The sequence below is a fragment of the Haliotis asinina genome, chromosome 6 (assembly GCF_037392515.1).
Source record: "Haliotis asinina isolate JCU_RB_2024 chromosome 6, JCU_Hal_asi_v2, whole genome shotgun sequence".
Lineage (NCBI taxonomy): Eukaryota > Metazoa > Mollusca > Gastropoda > Lepetellida > Haliotidae > Haliotis > Haliotis asinina.
The window spans coordinates 13,328,290-13,344,162 of NC_090285.1; the positions used below are offsets into that span (position 1 = coordinate 13,328,290).

The window sequence follows — 15,873 nt, forward strand, 5'->3', positions numbered from 1 at the left end:
TCCATCTCGTTGGATATTGCTGTGCACTTCCTTGTACAATTCTCACAAACCCTGACTGTTATCATGACAAGAGAATGCTGAAGATATGAGTACACAGTCACCCGCAGGTCTCACCTGAAGATGGTAGTCTGGGACATTCTCTGCATCCAGCATCGACGATCCTTTCAGGAGAATATGGTTACCGTCTGGTGTGATCTGGAACATGTTGCTGCCATGGCCCTTCAGGTACACCCTGTAGTCGCTGTTGCTGTCACTGATGTCCCTGTCCCAGATGGACAGACCAGGAGACTGAGGACACAATATGTTAACTGATAACAAGAACATGGTAACTGGTGAGAACATGTTAATTGGTAACAGGAACATGATATCTGGTAACAAGAATATGGTAACTGGTAAGAATAGGTTAACTGGTAAGAAGAGTTTACCCAGTAAGAGGATTATGCTAACTTGTAAAAGGAAGACCTTAACCGGTAACAAGGACATGTTAACTGGTTACAAGAATATGTTAACTGGTAAGAAGAACATGGTAACTGGTACCAAGAACATGCTGACTGGTTAGAAGAATGTGTTTACTGGTAAAACGAACATGGTAACTGGTACCAAGAACATGATGACTGGTCACAAGAATGTGTTAACTGGTAACAGGAACATTATTTACTGGTAACTTAAGCATTCTCAGTGGTTAACTGGTCACATAACATAGAATCTGGAATCCTGTCGGATGTAATCTAAATACTCCATAACTAACCAGGATGAGTTCCTGTTGAGAATCATATCTCCCTTCCTGAAGTGTTGCTGTGTACTCCGTGAGGGCTGAGAACTGGGGGAGGTTGTCGTCAACATCGGTGACCATAACAGTAGCAGTGGTGGAGACAGTGTGGGTAGGGAAGCCGCGGTCGATGACGGTGATGGGGAGTATGTACTCACTACGGAACTCAGCATCTAAAGGCTTAACTGTCCGTATCTCACCCCGAAGAGGATCAATGGTGAACTCCGCTGAAGGGACGACAAGTTCATAAGGTGTAGCGATTCAATCCATATTACAGTCAAGTCTGCATGCAAGCATCATAGTAACAAATTGTTCTTTTCATTCACATGATCCAAGATTTATGGTTTTAACTAATAATCATTTACTTAGAGACTTGTGTAAGTCTAGAGTTAACATGCTTTCACCATTTCTAGTTACATTACTGTGTGTTCAGACAAATGATTACAGATGATATTTTCACTTCTGAGCAACATGCACACAACACACTCCTGCTGAAAGAGATCATTCAGTTTATGCTGATATAAAATTCCCTCTGTTTGCAGTGCAGTCTAATATCCAGTCACACAGGGAGGGAACCCAGTCCTAAAGGTGGATACTTAACAACTAGGCAGCCCAATACCCACCTGGATTTAAGAAAATAATGACAGCAACAATAAGACTGCATTGCACAGTTTTGCATACACCATGTGAACCAAGAAGTGTTGGCATGTGTTTTTGAAAGGTATCTTTCAACTTGTTCTTGGACATGTTGTTGTTGGACATCTGCATGGACATGTTCTAAGTACATACAACATCATGAATATTATCACCCCAGATAACCCAAGCTGTCTGTGAGGCACAAGAAAGTAAATTCTTATATTATTTGATAATTTCAGTCCATGTAAACCATTTCACAGATCTGATGATTTCAAATTGTTCTGAAAAATGAAATATGCACTGTGTTACTTACACACGGCTGTGTCCAGCAAGTACTCGAAGCCATCTGTCTGTGAGTCAAAGTCCCTGATGTAGACGACGCCAACCACATCTCCCACTGTGATGTTCTCAGGTACCTGCAGCTGGAGATCAGACTGAGGCTGTGGCCGAGTATTCAGGGGCACATGCAGCTGCAGTACGGTGTCAGCTGACAGGGGTGGTGCTCCAGAATCGACAGCCTTCACTCTCAGATAGTAGTCCTTCTCTAGGGGGTCACGTGTCAGATCATCTGCTATCTTTACTTCACCTGAAAATGTTCAACACCCATCAGTCTGACTTGAAATGGATAAATTAGTCCTCAGTGTCCAGTTTTCAAAGATACCATTGCACAAATCAATTTTTCTGGTGTGTTGTTTTGTTCGGTGGATAGGTTTACCCTTGATAATATCATACGAAAAGCCTGCCATACATTTACAGACTTAATAAGAGCTTGCCATGAACTTGAATTCTACTGAAACACTTGTTATTATGAATGAGTGACCATGGTTATAAGTCGCTTTTAGTAAAATTTCAGCAATATCAAGGCAGGGGACCACCCTGACTTTCAGTGTGATGAACAAACACGTTTACCACTGGGCTACCCTACTGCCTCCTTCATTATGAGCACCAAAAAGAGCTTGCCCTAAACCGACAGTCAAGACAGCACTTTGCTGATGTAACGTGTCTATCCGTGTGTTTTAATTAGGATACTGACAAGTGGTTTACCAGAGAAGGGATCCACTGAGAACTTCCCATATCCCCCACTCTGCAGCATGTAGGTGATCCTCTTGTTGTCTGCATCAACATCAGCATCGTCAGCCAGGAATGTGTAGATCACTGTACCAATAGGGGATGAGGGGTCGACAACCAGGGGCGACAGAATACCTTCTAAAGTCTCCCGGAACACGGGTGGGTTGTCATTGACATCCTCTATAGTGATGTTTAGTGATGCTGTGGACTTCAGGCCGGTACCCCCTTTGTCTGTTGCTGTGATCTAAAGTTATAGAAGTGTTTGGTGATTGCTATTGAACTCTGCATTGAGCAATATTCCAATTGTGTCATCACATCTAGGCAAAAAACACATCAGTTGGTTGATTGTCTAATTCTTCAGTTGTTTCCAAGTAACTATGCAAATGCACTCTGCAATAGTTTACCAACAGAACTACTTTTAACTCAGGTACTTTAAAGACAAAACTATATCATTAAGCGGTGACTGAGGTTCACCTAATAATGGCACTCACAGAAACTGTAGTGAACAAGTATGGTTTTATGACACCATATTCTTCATTCCTGGGGGCAAAGAATGACCTCATAATTGTTTTACCAAGGTGGGAACTGAGGAACTCAACTTTTTAATGTGATGAACAAAAGTTTGAATCACTTGGTTTTCCAGTATTCCAGCAATTTAGTGTGGATTTCTAAGGGCTGGGCTCTTACCTTCAACTTATATATCTGCTGCAGATCTGCATCAAAAGTGGCATTCTCGTGCACTGTCAGCTGACCTGTGACTGGGTCCAGGTGGAAATCACTGCGTCCAACTCCTTCCAATCCAAACCTGATGTTTTCAGTGGTTCCCTCTACATCAGCATCAAGGACGGACAACTCTGGCACCTATTGAAGAGTCCGTTGTCTGGAAATGAGATATGCACCTCAAATGTAGACGTACTGGCAAGAACTGTCCCTAATACTTGATGGGTGATTACAACTGAGGGAGAGAAATTTGGTATAATGCATATGATTTGAACAAATAAGAAGACAAAGTCATCAATATCCCCTGCAATCTCAAAATATTCTTCATGAATATGTCTACTAATTATGATTACAGTAGGTCTATGTTTTGGTGTACATATGGCAGAGTGGAAGGAGAGTATTGAGGCTTTACAGTTCTGCTCCTGAAAGGAACACTACTACCAAATTCAGTCTTGTTGCCATGGAAACACAAAAAATATTTTATTCAGAAATCCAAAACTACCAAAGGCGCCACTATACCACCAGACCTATCTTCTATATGTCAAGTTTGGTGAAGAAATAGTGAACGGTTTTAAAGTTCTGCTCCAGAAAAGAGCACAGTCACTAACTTTGAAGTCAAACTTGTTGTCATGGAAACCACCAAAAATAAATTTCACACACTTGTGTAGCCCCCAAAGGGCACATCTTGGGATCATGGTAAACATGGTAAACATGGCGAACATGGCGAACATGTGTACCAAGTCTGATAAAGCAAAATGTTGGAAGATCTGCTCCGACAAGATAAAATCCTCAAAGCCACAGCCAAAGTCATGTTTCCATGGAAACCACAAAAAAATAAAATTCATATCTGGTTCTAACCCCTAAAATGCCCATCCATGGACTATGCTTGAAACGTGTACCCAATTTGATGGAGCTTACACGTATAGTTTGGAAGATCTTCTCCAGACAACATGACATCCTAATCATGCGTCATAGTCACAGCCTAAGTCATGTTTCCATGGAAAACGTCAAAATTCTTCATTCATATCTGGGTCTAACCCCCAAAAGGTACATCTCGGGATCATGCTTGGCATGTGTACCAAGTTTGGTTAACAGTTTATGAGATCTGCTTCGGACTAACTTTGTTGTTGCAGGGGATATAAATATACCATTACTTGTTATTTTAATGAAGGGCGATAGCCTTAAGTGATGTAGATCTAATACATGCAGAAAAACAGTCAGGTATAATAGTATCATTATTGATCACATACAGTCCATTTGAGTTTAAATGACGAATGATAAAACAACTCAAAATAAGTGAACAAAACATCAATAAGACACATGGTTCTGAAAAATTTATACCCAAAAGGGTCTGAAATCTGATGTTATATGACTGATCAATATAAAAAAACGTTAGATTTCAGATACCTATTTGTAAAGAGGTTTCAAGACCATGTGTTTTATCTATATTTTCTGCACTTCACTTGTCTTATCACTATTTTCTATCATTTATTATTCTGATTTAAACCCAAACAGACAGTAGTTTTCTGACATGCCAAAGGGAAGCAACTCTATCCTGAATGCAGTGCTTCATGCAGTGAGGTCACCAATTATCACAATAAAATTGTGCTTGTTTGTCTCTTGTTTAATGCAACACTCAGCAATATTTCAGCTATATGGCATGCTTGGCAGTAGTCTGTAAATAATTGAGTCTGGATGACACAATCCAGTGATCAACATCATTAGCACTGATCTCAGCAGATAGGACTGACATCTCCCACATAAAAGCTTTCATTGAAGTCCATAAGACTATATTGGTTTGTTTCAAATGTTTTGGATTCCTTTTGAATGCTTTTTAGCATTCTGGTAGTGTCACTAACTGATCAAAATTTGGAAAGATAACATTTTTCTGTGTACAATAACACACAGAAATTTTACAGTCCGTTTAGTTCAAAAGTGGACCAATGAATTGCAATGTAACTCGCAAACTAATAAGCATAACATACTCAATGAAACACTGATCATAATGAAAACATCATACCAACTCTGTAAGGTTTTTGCAGAATTTTTGTCCTAACAATACAAAAGTTGTTTAACAAACTATCATTAAAATATTGACACAGTTCACTGTTTATAACGAGGGAGGAGGGCACAGAAAGGCACAGCCAGGTGTTTGAGACACACATGCGCAAGTGCCCAGAAAGCTATTTATTCATTAACCCGTGCTGTGTTGTCTCCATGCTTTCTCGCACACCTGGCTGTCCCTTTTCATGACTTTTTTCTATTCCATTTCAATGCTCAGATACATTGCGTATGGCATAAAAGGCAATATACATCACATCCTTGAGGTTTTGTAATTATATAAGGTTCTAACAGGTACATAACTGCACAGAATATCATGACAGTTCCTATAGAGGGTATATAAGATTGAAGAAATATGGATGACTATTATCAGTGGAGTGGGAGGAGATTAGAAATATTAATTCATATTATAAGAGTGCTTCAGTGTTCAGTATTAGAACAGGAGATAAGTGTTTCCACTTCCTTATTTAGGGATCTTTGTGTAGGATAGATAATTTGAAAAGTAAGTAATAATTCAACAAGTAATAATTCAAAATGCAGGGCCAGAAGGATGTTACTAAGATAATACCCAGGAGAGAGGGACATTATTAAGACAATGCCTAGGGCAGGGGGACATTATTAAGATAATTGCCCGAAGATGCAAGATTGTATTATATTTGACGGATATACATGAAAAGATGTCCTTTCAGAACATTATCATCACTGTCGGTTTATAAGTTTTTGGTTTTACTAGCTATATACTTTTCAGTTGTATATATCTTTTAGTAGCTTAAGAAATCTCTCTCAACTAAAAAGAGCGCATGTTGCTCAGTACTTGAAACATAAATGAAACATTTTACTAGAAGTATAATATAATTGAGTATTTTTTTGTTTAAGCAAACTTCAAACATGATAGTTAATTTTATAAAAGTGACACTGGAGATTACATGTATCAGTACCCGCTAGCTTCATCCTCAATAGTTTGCACTATGGAAAGTTATTACACATTGTTATCATAGGTAAGAGACTTCTCATTCACACCTTAGTATTACAAGTAAACAGCTTGATACAAATTTTAAAGTTTCAAGTGTTGCCTAAACATTCTTACCACTCCATCAAAGCACATTTCATTAGAAAATGTTTAATACTTACTATTTCAACAATTGGAGTGACGGTCACATCAGCCATCTCAGACACCCTTGCAATGTATCCTTGGGGTGCTGTAAACACAGGTGGATTATCATTGACATCATCAACATTGATGATGAGTGATCCGGTTGATGTCAGAGATGGATAGCCATGGTCTTCAACCTTCACCTTCAGCTCATAGGAGCTCCTTGATTCTGCATCAAGGTCATCAAACAGGATTATGTCCCCAGTTCTCCTGTCTACAGAAAAAACACCTGAAAAGGAAACATGTGACTTGGTAAAGTACAGATTTAGGAACATGATTTCAGTATTTATTGCCGACATGACAAAAGAGTTGGCCTCATCCTTTGAACAAGAAAAGGACTGCTTTAAGTCCTATCTGCAGTCTCCTCCACCACTGCCCTCAAGGGTCGATAATACAGAGCAAGACTGCAAATTTCATGTCTAGTATTCGCATCCTCTTCCATTCTAATTGCTTTCACATCGCCTCAAAAGACACTGTACGATACCCAGATCAATATCTTCCCATCCCCTCACCATCACCTCCAAGAATACCATAGCCCACTGCCTCTCTCACATTCCCTGATCTACATCTTACCATCCCTCACCACTGCCTACAAGAATATTATAGCCCACTGCCTCTCTCGCATTCCCTGATCTACATCTTCCCATCCCTCACCACTGCCTACAAGAATACTATAGCCCACTGCCTCTCTCCCATTCCCTGATCTACATCTTACCATCCCTCAACATTGCCTGCAAGAATACTATAGCCCACTGCCTCTCTCCCATTCCCTGATCTACATCTTACCATCCCTCACCACTGCCTACAAGAATACTACAGCCCACTGCCTCTCTCCCATTCACTGATCTACATCTTACCATCCCTCACCACTGCCTACAAGAATACTACAGCCCACTGCCTCTCTCCCATTCCCTGATCTACATCTTCCCATCCCTCAACATTGCCTGCAAGAATACTATAGCCCACTGCCTCTCTCCCATTCACTGATCTACATCTTCCCATCCCTCACCACTGCCTGTAAGAATACTATAGCCCACTGCCTCTCTCGCATTCACTGATCTACATCTTCCCATCCCTCACCACTGCCTACAAGAATACTACAGCCCACTGCCTCTCTTGCATTCCCTGATCTACATCTTCCCATCCCTCAACATTGCCTGCAAGAATACTACAGCTCACTGCCTCTCTCCCATTCCCTGATCTACATCTTACCATCCCTCAACATTGCCTGCAAGAATACTACAGCCCACTGCCTCTCTCCCATTCCCTGATCTACATCTTACCATCCCTCAACATTGCCTACAAGAATACTATAGCCCACTGCCTCTCTCGCATTCACTGATCTACATCTTCCCATCCCTCACCACTGCCTACAAGAATACTACAGCCCACTGCCTCTCTCCCATTCACTGATCTACATCTTCCCATCCCTCACCACTGCCTGCAAGAATACTTATAATAGCCCACTGCCTCTCTCGCATTCACTGATCTACATCTTCCCATCCCTCACCACTGCCTGCAAGAATACTATAGCCCACTGCCTCTCACCCATTCACTGATCTACATCTTACCATCCCTCAACATTGCCTACAAGAATACTACAGCCCACTGCCTCTCTCCCATTCCCTGATCTATATCTTACCATCCCTCAACATTGCCTACAAGAATACTATAGCCCACTGCCTCTCACCCATTCACTGATCTACATCTTACCATCCCTCAACATTGCCTACAAGAATACTACAGCCCACTGCCTCTCTCCGATTCCCTGATCTATATCTTACCATCCCTCAACATTGCCTACAAGAATACTATAGCCCACTGCCTCTCTCCCATTCACTGATCTACATCTTCCCATCCCTCATCATTGCCTGTAAGAATACTATAGCCCACTGAGTCTCTCGCATTCCCTGATCTACATCTTCCCATCCCTCACAATCGCCTACAAGAATACTACAGCCCACTGCCTCTCTCCCATTCCCTGATCTACATCTTCCCATCCCTCACCATTGCCTACAAGAATACTATAGCCCACTGCCTCTCGCCCGAGCCCTTACCATCGCCTCCAAGAATACTGTAGGTCAGATACTGCTTTTCTCCCACTCCCAGATCTACATCTTCTGCTTTTACAGTCCCAATGATATCGCCTACAGTGTAGTCTTCTGACACATTGTACACCATGGTATTGGCAAACACTGGTTCCTCGTTCACTGGGACTTTGATCACAACAGTTGTTTCAGCTGACCTCTGAGGGTATCCAAGGTCACGTGCCTCCACCTGAAGGTCATACTGCTTCAGCTGAGGCTCACGGATGAGGCTGTCAGCCACCGTGATGGCTCCTGGATACATAATAGTCTTGTTTTTAGAAATAATGTTTCAATATGGGAGTGAGTTTTGGAGAATAATTCAGGCACCTTGTGAAGAAAGTCTTTCCATCTAATATTCCTTTCTAAGTAAAGTCTACATTGTATATTGAACACTGTATTCACTATGATTACACAATGTATTTTAGAAAGAGGTGTAATCATAGGTTTCAGCCGTGGGAGCCAAGCCCATTTCAACCTATCAGAGGGGTACACAATGGACACAGTGTGCAGTCTAGACTACCAGTGGTTCGACTTCCCTTTCGTGAAAGTCGTAGTGGCTGAGCGGGCTAGGCAGCTGACTTTGTGTGCTGGCAATTAGGTGCCTGACTCTGAGGATGCGGGTTCGAATCTCAGATGGGACTCAAACAAAAAGTACTAAAATTTGTACTTTACTAAGAAAGTGTTATCCCAAATATGACACATGTTGCAGTATTAACTGTATGCAAAATTTAATATTATGGTGCTTCCCACTACAAATAAAGCGGACAAATGATCAAACTCAAAATCTGAAAATACAAACAATTACATGTATAATCCAATCTTGGCATGTTTAAACACAAAACACAACTATTCTTGTATTCTTGTAGCTGTAGTACCTGTGTCAGAATGGACAGCAAATTTGTCATAGCCTCCTGATTTCAGAACATATGAGACATCACTGTTTCTGTCCCCAAAGTCTTTGTCCATGGCCTCCACGTAACCGATCAGTGTTCCTACAGGAGCCGCTGCACGAACTGGGTAAACATAGGTCTTGGCAAATTCTGGAGCGTGTTCATTCACGTCTTCAATCTGGATTGTCAGCTCAGCAGAACTGGTCAACTCTGGAGAGCCACTGTCTGATGCTATGATCTGTAGAAGACACGTGTTAAGTCAGAGATTAGATCTGTGGTGCAACAGTTTAATGGTGGTTTGAACCCCATCATATCAGAATGATACTACATGCTGCTCCTCTGCTCAGTTGCTTTGTTGTTTAAAGCGACACTAAGCAATATTTCAGGTACACATGATTGCGGTCTCTAAATACTTGAATCAGGACCAGACAGTTACGTGATTCACAGCATGAGCATCATTCTATGCATTTGGGATATAGTGACATGTCTCAACCAAGTCAGCAAGCCTGACCACCTGATGCCATTAGTCACTTCTTACGACATGCATGGGTTGCTGAAGATCAGTTACAACCTGGACCTGCACAGATTTCCTTCTGCATAGGAGAAGCCACTGCATGGGTCATGGTTAGTGTCACAGGTGGATACTTTTGTGTAGGACAAGTTCTGAAAAGTCATGAGGGTAGACTCATTATATGTAAAAACTTTCCATGTTTGCCACATCTTCATGTTAGAGATTCTCAATTCTGATTGGCCTCTTGAAGCCATATGTACCAACGGTGTTGAGAGTGAATGAGTGAGTTTAATTTTAAGCTGCTTTTAGCAATATTCCATCAGTATCACAATGGGCTTTACACACCATGCCCATGAGGGGAATCAAACTTTGGCATTGATGAGTAGACACCTTAACTGCTTGGTTAAGCTTCCAGATTAGATTGAGATTAGAAATGGTCTTCAACAACCTATACTTGTTTTAAGAGGCTTCTAATACTATCGGTTGGTAAGGTTCACTGTTTTGTATCACAACTGCGTAGATTCATGTGCATGCCATTGATCACTGCATTGTCTGGTCCCGACATGATTATTTACAGACCAATGCCATATAGGTGGAATATTGCTGGGTGTGGCATTAAATAAATAGCAAACAAAAAGATATTCATCCAGAGACGTGCTAATTTAGTAATTTTGCTAAGAACACTACAATCTCTTGTTGATGTACAATTGTTTTCAGTCAGCATCTTAACACAAATGCAATACAGCTAAAATACCACAGTTTTAGTTACCGATAAGTTGTAGAGACACTGACGTTCACAGTCGATGCTGTCTGGTTCTTCCAGAGTGATTGTGCGAGTCGACTGATCAACTGCAAACAGTTCCGCACCATCGCCAGACAAATGGACATGCACGTCATCCCCATCTTCGTCAGCTATAGCCAGTCCCGGAGTCTGCACATCACATTAGTTTTAACATTGGCCTACTAATGAAGACTGGAATAAGTGACAATAATGTATACACTGAGGGAAACAGAACCACTAAACAGTGTGAACATAATCCAAAACTAGAAACATATATTTGAAAGCATGCAGCTGACAAAATGGAACTGAGAGCCCAATCTCTAAAATAAGCACTCTTCATCCAAAGTAGGTGTACACAGAATAAGATGGATGTTCACCTGTTACAATGATAAACACACAATAAGTAAATTTACATCTAGATATTATACACTTCATAATATTCTGCATTAGCATTGAAAGATGAATAGTTACACACCATTTTTCCTATTGACAGTCAGTCTTTCTTGCTTCTATTAAGACGTTTTTTGCTCTTTCATTACAGTGTCATTTTCTCATATTACTGATTTGTTGTGTATTGTCGCAGGACTTCTATTGCAGAGCATCAGTTTTCATTAAAAGTCCCACAACAGAAAATAAATTAACGGTTACCATTAATGCGTCCAAAAACTATAGAGAAAAGTAGGAAATACAGTCTGTTAGAGTTACAGTCACTCTATGGTTGAAATAACGGCATTGCTACATAAAATTTTAGCTCACATATCCCATTACAGGGCATGTTTAATCTCACCAAGACAACTTCAACTGGGCCAGTGGATCTGACTCCAACATCCTCTCGTATGATGGCTGTGTAACCAGTGGAAGATGAGAATGTGGGGATGTTGTCATTGACGCCCTGGATGTCGACATGGACAGCTGTCGTCCCAGTGTAGGTGGGTATACCTGCGTCCACTATAGTGGCTGTCATGTCCACACTGGCTGACTGTTCAGCATCAAGCAAGGCTTTAGTGATGATCAGCCCAGTATACCTGTCGATTGTGAAGAGACCTGGAATGATACCGTGGTAAATGTGAATCGGCTGACAGTGAAAACTGCTTACCTGCCACCATATCAGTGGAAAGCTGAGTCTATAACTACAAAGCATTTAGGATTCTGTACTGGAATTATAACTGATTGACAGCTCTCTTGGTTAGTCATACTTATTTGAATGTAATGTTGGTTGAGATGCCTGGCTGGGACAATATATACTACATAATCTTTATTAAGTTAATAATACACTTCAGTAATTTCTCACAACATAAAATATCTCGGTATTCCTGTGAAATGTTAAGTACTACAGGTCCAGTCAATTCATGTGAGTGAGTGAGTGAGTGAGTGAGTGAGTCCGTCCGTCCGTCCGTCCGTCCGTCCAAACAAAAACTGGAGTCTTCATCACAGAACACTGCACTCAGCAATATCCAAGCTATATGAAAGTAGCCTACAATAAATTGAGACGAGACACTCAGAATCCACATTGTAATTTACAGGTACGACACAATCATCCACATCAATGAGCTGCCAATATTCACATTTCATTATGTCAATTACAATCATGCCACACTGAGGAACCATTCTTCCAAGAATCCTCACAAGCTTTGAATATGTGTACCTTGATCTCCTTCAAGGTTGTAGGTGATGTCACTTATTCCTCCCGTCATGGAATCTTCATCATCCACACCTACATCCGCAATGACATACCCTATCTCCACATCCTCGGGGACATGAACAGAAACCTTGGTATTTTTGAAGACAGGTCGTCTGTTAATGGGCACATGTACAGTGTATAGTGCCTCAGAGCTCAAGCTGGGGAACCCGGAATCTCGAACTGTGAACTGTAGCCTGTACTTGTCTAACAGCGGTTCTCTCGTCAGATTGTCAGCAACTGTTATGATACCTTTGAGAGGAGGTGAAACAAAACAAGAAACTAATCAAACAAGTGCAAATGCATACAATACAAGAACCATTCATGCTGGTAATACAACATTTTGCATGACACACTGCATACCCTGATATTGTCCTTCACTGAAAACATCCTTTGAAAATATGAAAGGCAAGAATGAACTTAGGACAGACATACTGATTGCCATCATTCAAACAAAGGGATAAAAATACTGTACCAGTATCAAATCCTACGGCAAATTTTCCAAATCCTCCATTTGTGAGAGTGAAGGTCAGTTGATGGTTTTGGTCACTAATGTCACGGTCCACTGCATGCACCTTCCCAACAACTTCGCCAACAGAGGCATTTGGGCTCACACTGTACACAACATCAGGGGTGATGTCGGGAGGATTGTCGTTGATGTCTTCCACAGATATATGCAGGGGAGCAGTGGAAGTTAAACCTACACCACCCTCATCTGTTACGTTTATCTGCAGAAAGAAAAGTGTTATGTCAATAAGCTGGTATCCTTAATTAATTACTGGTAAATGATTGTCAGAAAATTAAACTTATACATCAAAATGTGTGAGTGTGTGTGGATGTGTCTGTATCTGTGTATGGATGTGTAGTTGTGTGTATCTGTGTATGGACGTGTTTGTGCCTGTGTGTCTGTATGTGGATATCTTTGTGCATGAATGAATGTGTGTGTGTGTGTGTGCATGTGCACACATCTGTGTGGATGTGAGTGTGGATGTGTCTGTACAAGAACGTGTGTGCCTGTGAGCATCTGTGAGTGAATGTGTGTGTGTGTGCATGTGTGTGTGTGAGTGCGCGTATGCATGTACATCTTTGTGTGTCTGTACATGGATGTGTGTCTGTGTGTATCTATGTGGGTGTGGGTGTGGATATGTGCAGATATGCATCAAAAACCAATAATGGATGTTATAATGTTCCAGTTTTTCTCCATCATCTAAACAACACAGGATAATATACCATAAAAACTAGCAATCACTCACACAGGTATAATCAACACAAATTGAGAAATCTAAGATAAAATGATTTAATCTTCTTCAGTCCTGAAAGTAATATAGCACAATATTTTATCCTGTTTTCCGTGCAAGATGTGAAAGTGATTCAAACTAATTCAATACTTATGATTGATAAGAAGTCATCAATGGCAGATACTGATTTCTTCAGTTACACCAAAAACTCACCTTGAGGTTGTACTCACATACACGTTCACAGTCAATGTCTATGTCTGGGGCAAGAGTTATCACCCCAGATCTCTCATCCATTTCAAAATGTTCTGAATACTGCCCAAGGAGTTCATACACAAAGTTGTTGTCTCTTGTATCCGAGTCAGTGACAACAAAAGCTGGTTTCTGAAAAAAAATGAGTGAAGTGAGTGCTACTACAATCTAAACCCAAAATGAATAGATATTCATGAAAGACAAATACTTTCCAACGCTATGTTTTGTCACCATTTCTATTTCCCAACCGACTCGAAGTAAACAATGATGATTCTCATGAAAACCTATGAGAATATTGGCTCCAAGCAGCCCCCCAAAACGTATCTGAAAATGTACTGATAGAGGACATAGACACACAATCAGGCATGTCACTAATAAGTCCACTACTTGGGTAGCGGAGGGGTTGTGGTCACATGTGCCTCAGCAATGGCTTGGCAAACTGTTGTGTAGAGAGTGTCCAAAAACCTATTATCATGGGTTTGGATCCTAGTTCACTGAGCTTTCTAATTTCTAATTTTGTCAGCCCAATACAAATGCTTGTGGCTTTACCACTGTTGTAAATTTTTGAGACCTGTATCACCTTTCCTCCACATTAGGTTGAACTCACCACACTCGCTGACATATCTTGATCAACTGATACCATATTTCTGCCAGTTAAGGATATTGTGATGTGTTTTTACCCCAAATCTACAAAAAACAAAAGAGTACATCAGATCTGAAGTTGCAAAAAGTTTTTACCAGTGTCAGAATTGCAGTCTCCAGTTCAGCATCATTTTCCTCAATTGTGACAGCATATCCCATTGGAGAAGAGAACATTGGGTAATTGTCATTGATATCTGCTATGTTGACCGTAACAGTGGCTGTCATGACATGTGTGGGAATGCCATGATCCTCAATCTGCACTCTGGTGATGTACTGGGACTGCCTCTCTGCATCCAGTGTTACCACAGTGGTTATCTCCCCTGATGTGGAATCAATGTGGAAGGTATCTGGAACAAAAGGAGAGATATACATGTATAACTATCTACACAGTTCTATACTGACAAAGCAACAGGGCAAGCATGTTTGATTTCCAGATTAGGAATCTAGTTTGTGTTCAGTATCGATATTTCTAATGTTAAATCTAATTAATATTTTTCATATAGATAAAAAAATACATTGTATCTTCTACTCACTTCTCAGCAATAAAAGGACACATTCATATTTTTAATGATAAGCATATACAGCCGTGCCCTTTTTATCTGAACACTTGTTTTACTGATAATGTCAGGATAAGCGAATTTTCGGATATCTGAACCACGAGCCATATGCACAAAGAACCGCACAAAGAAACGAACATAGTAGGCATCAGACATAATCATTTTGCACTGGCTGTCTAGAAAAGCGAGGGGACTTTAGCAGGTCAGTTCGTCACTGTCAACATTCACAAGATCATCGGCAGTAACAGTCACACGACCAACTTCTGCGTAGGATCATAGTGCATGTTTTCATGTACCCGGTCCTTATTTGATAGAATAATATCCACATGACGAAAGCAGTTAGCAATTGTCTTTTACACTTACAGCTGTCCAGGCTTGCTTGATCATCTGGATTAATTAATTATAGTGAACCACAAATTGACACATCTCAAAATTAACTCAGTGTCACCTTGCTGCTAAGAAATGATTAATCTCCTCAGCCTTCATTATAAGACTACCGACTTCTTTCATGTTACGGCACGCGAGGTCCTCAGTAATCACGTGTGTAAACATACAGGTGCTCACCCGTCCAGATATACGAGACAAAAAATGCACATAATTTATTATTTTGTATGTGAAAATGACCGTACGGTTACGGAAACCGGATTTCCGGATAGGTGAGTAGTTTTACAACGTTGTGAATTCGTTTTAAGGAATTTTCATTCGGAAGGCAAGTTTTCTGGATATCTGAGGTTCGGATAAATGGGGCACAACTGTATTTGTTTTGAAACAGGGGCCTGAATATATTTTAAGAGATTATTTGAAAAAGCACTGAGGTTCACTAACAAGAATAC

The 15,873-nt window shown here is 40.7% G+C and overlaps 1 protein-coding gene across 1 annotated transcript in view; it reads right to left on the reverse strand.

Annotated features, from left to right (window-relative positions):
* The window catches only part of LOC137287691 (cadherin-related tumor suppressor-like), a 51,604-nt gene that overhangs the window by 33,749 nt on the left and 1,982 nt on the right, over window positions 1-15,873 (reverse strand). Inside the window, exons 3-16 of the mRNA XM_067820081.1 lie at window positions 14,580-14,830; window positions 13,806-13,973; window positions 12,830-13,082; window positions 12,322-12,606; window positions 11,464-11,720; window positions 10,665-10,826; window positions 9,370-9,622; window positions 8,465-8,746; window positions 6,386-6,636; window positions 3,161-3,334; window positions 2,450-2,717; window positions 1,719-1,991; window positions 749-996; window positions 115-288 (exon numbers count right to left, since the gene is read on the reverse strand). Of these exons, the coding sequence (XP_067676182.1) occupies window positions 115-288; window positions 749-996; window positions 1,719-1,991; window positions 2,450-2,717; window positions 3,161-3,334; window positions 6,386-6,636; window positions 8,465-8,746; window positions 9,370-9,622; window positions 10,665-10,826; window positions 11,464-11,720; window positions 12,322-12,606; window positions 12,830-13,082; window positions 13,806-13,973; window positions 14,580-14,830 (3,299 nt within the window). The remainder of the gene's footprint in view (window positions 1-114; window positions 289-748; window positions 997-1,718; window positions 1,992-2,449; window positions 2,718-3,160; window positions 3,335-6,385; window positions 6,637-8,464; window positions 8,747-9,369; window positions 9,623-10,664; window positions 10,827-11,463; window positions 11,721-12,321; window positions 12,607-12,829; window positions 13,083-13,805; window positions 13,974-14,579; window positions 14,831-15,873) is intronic.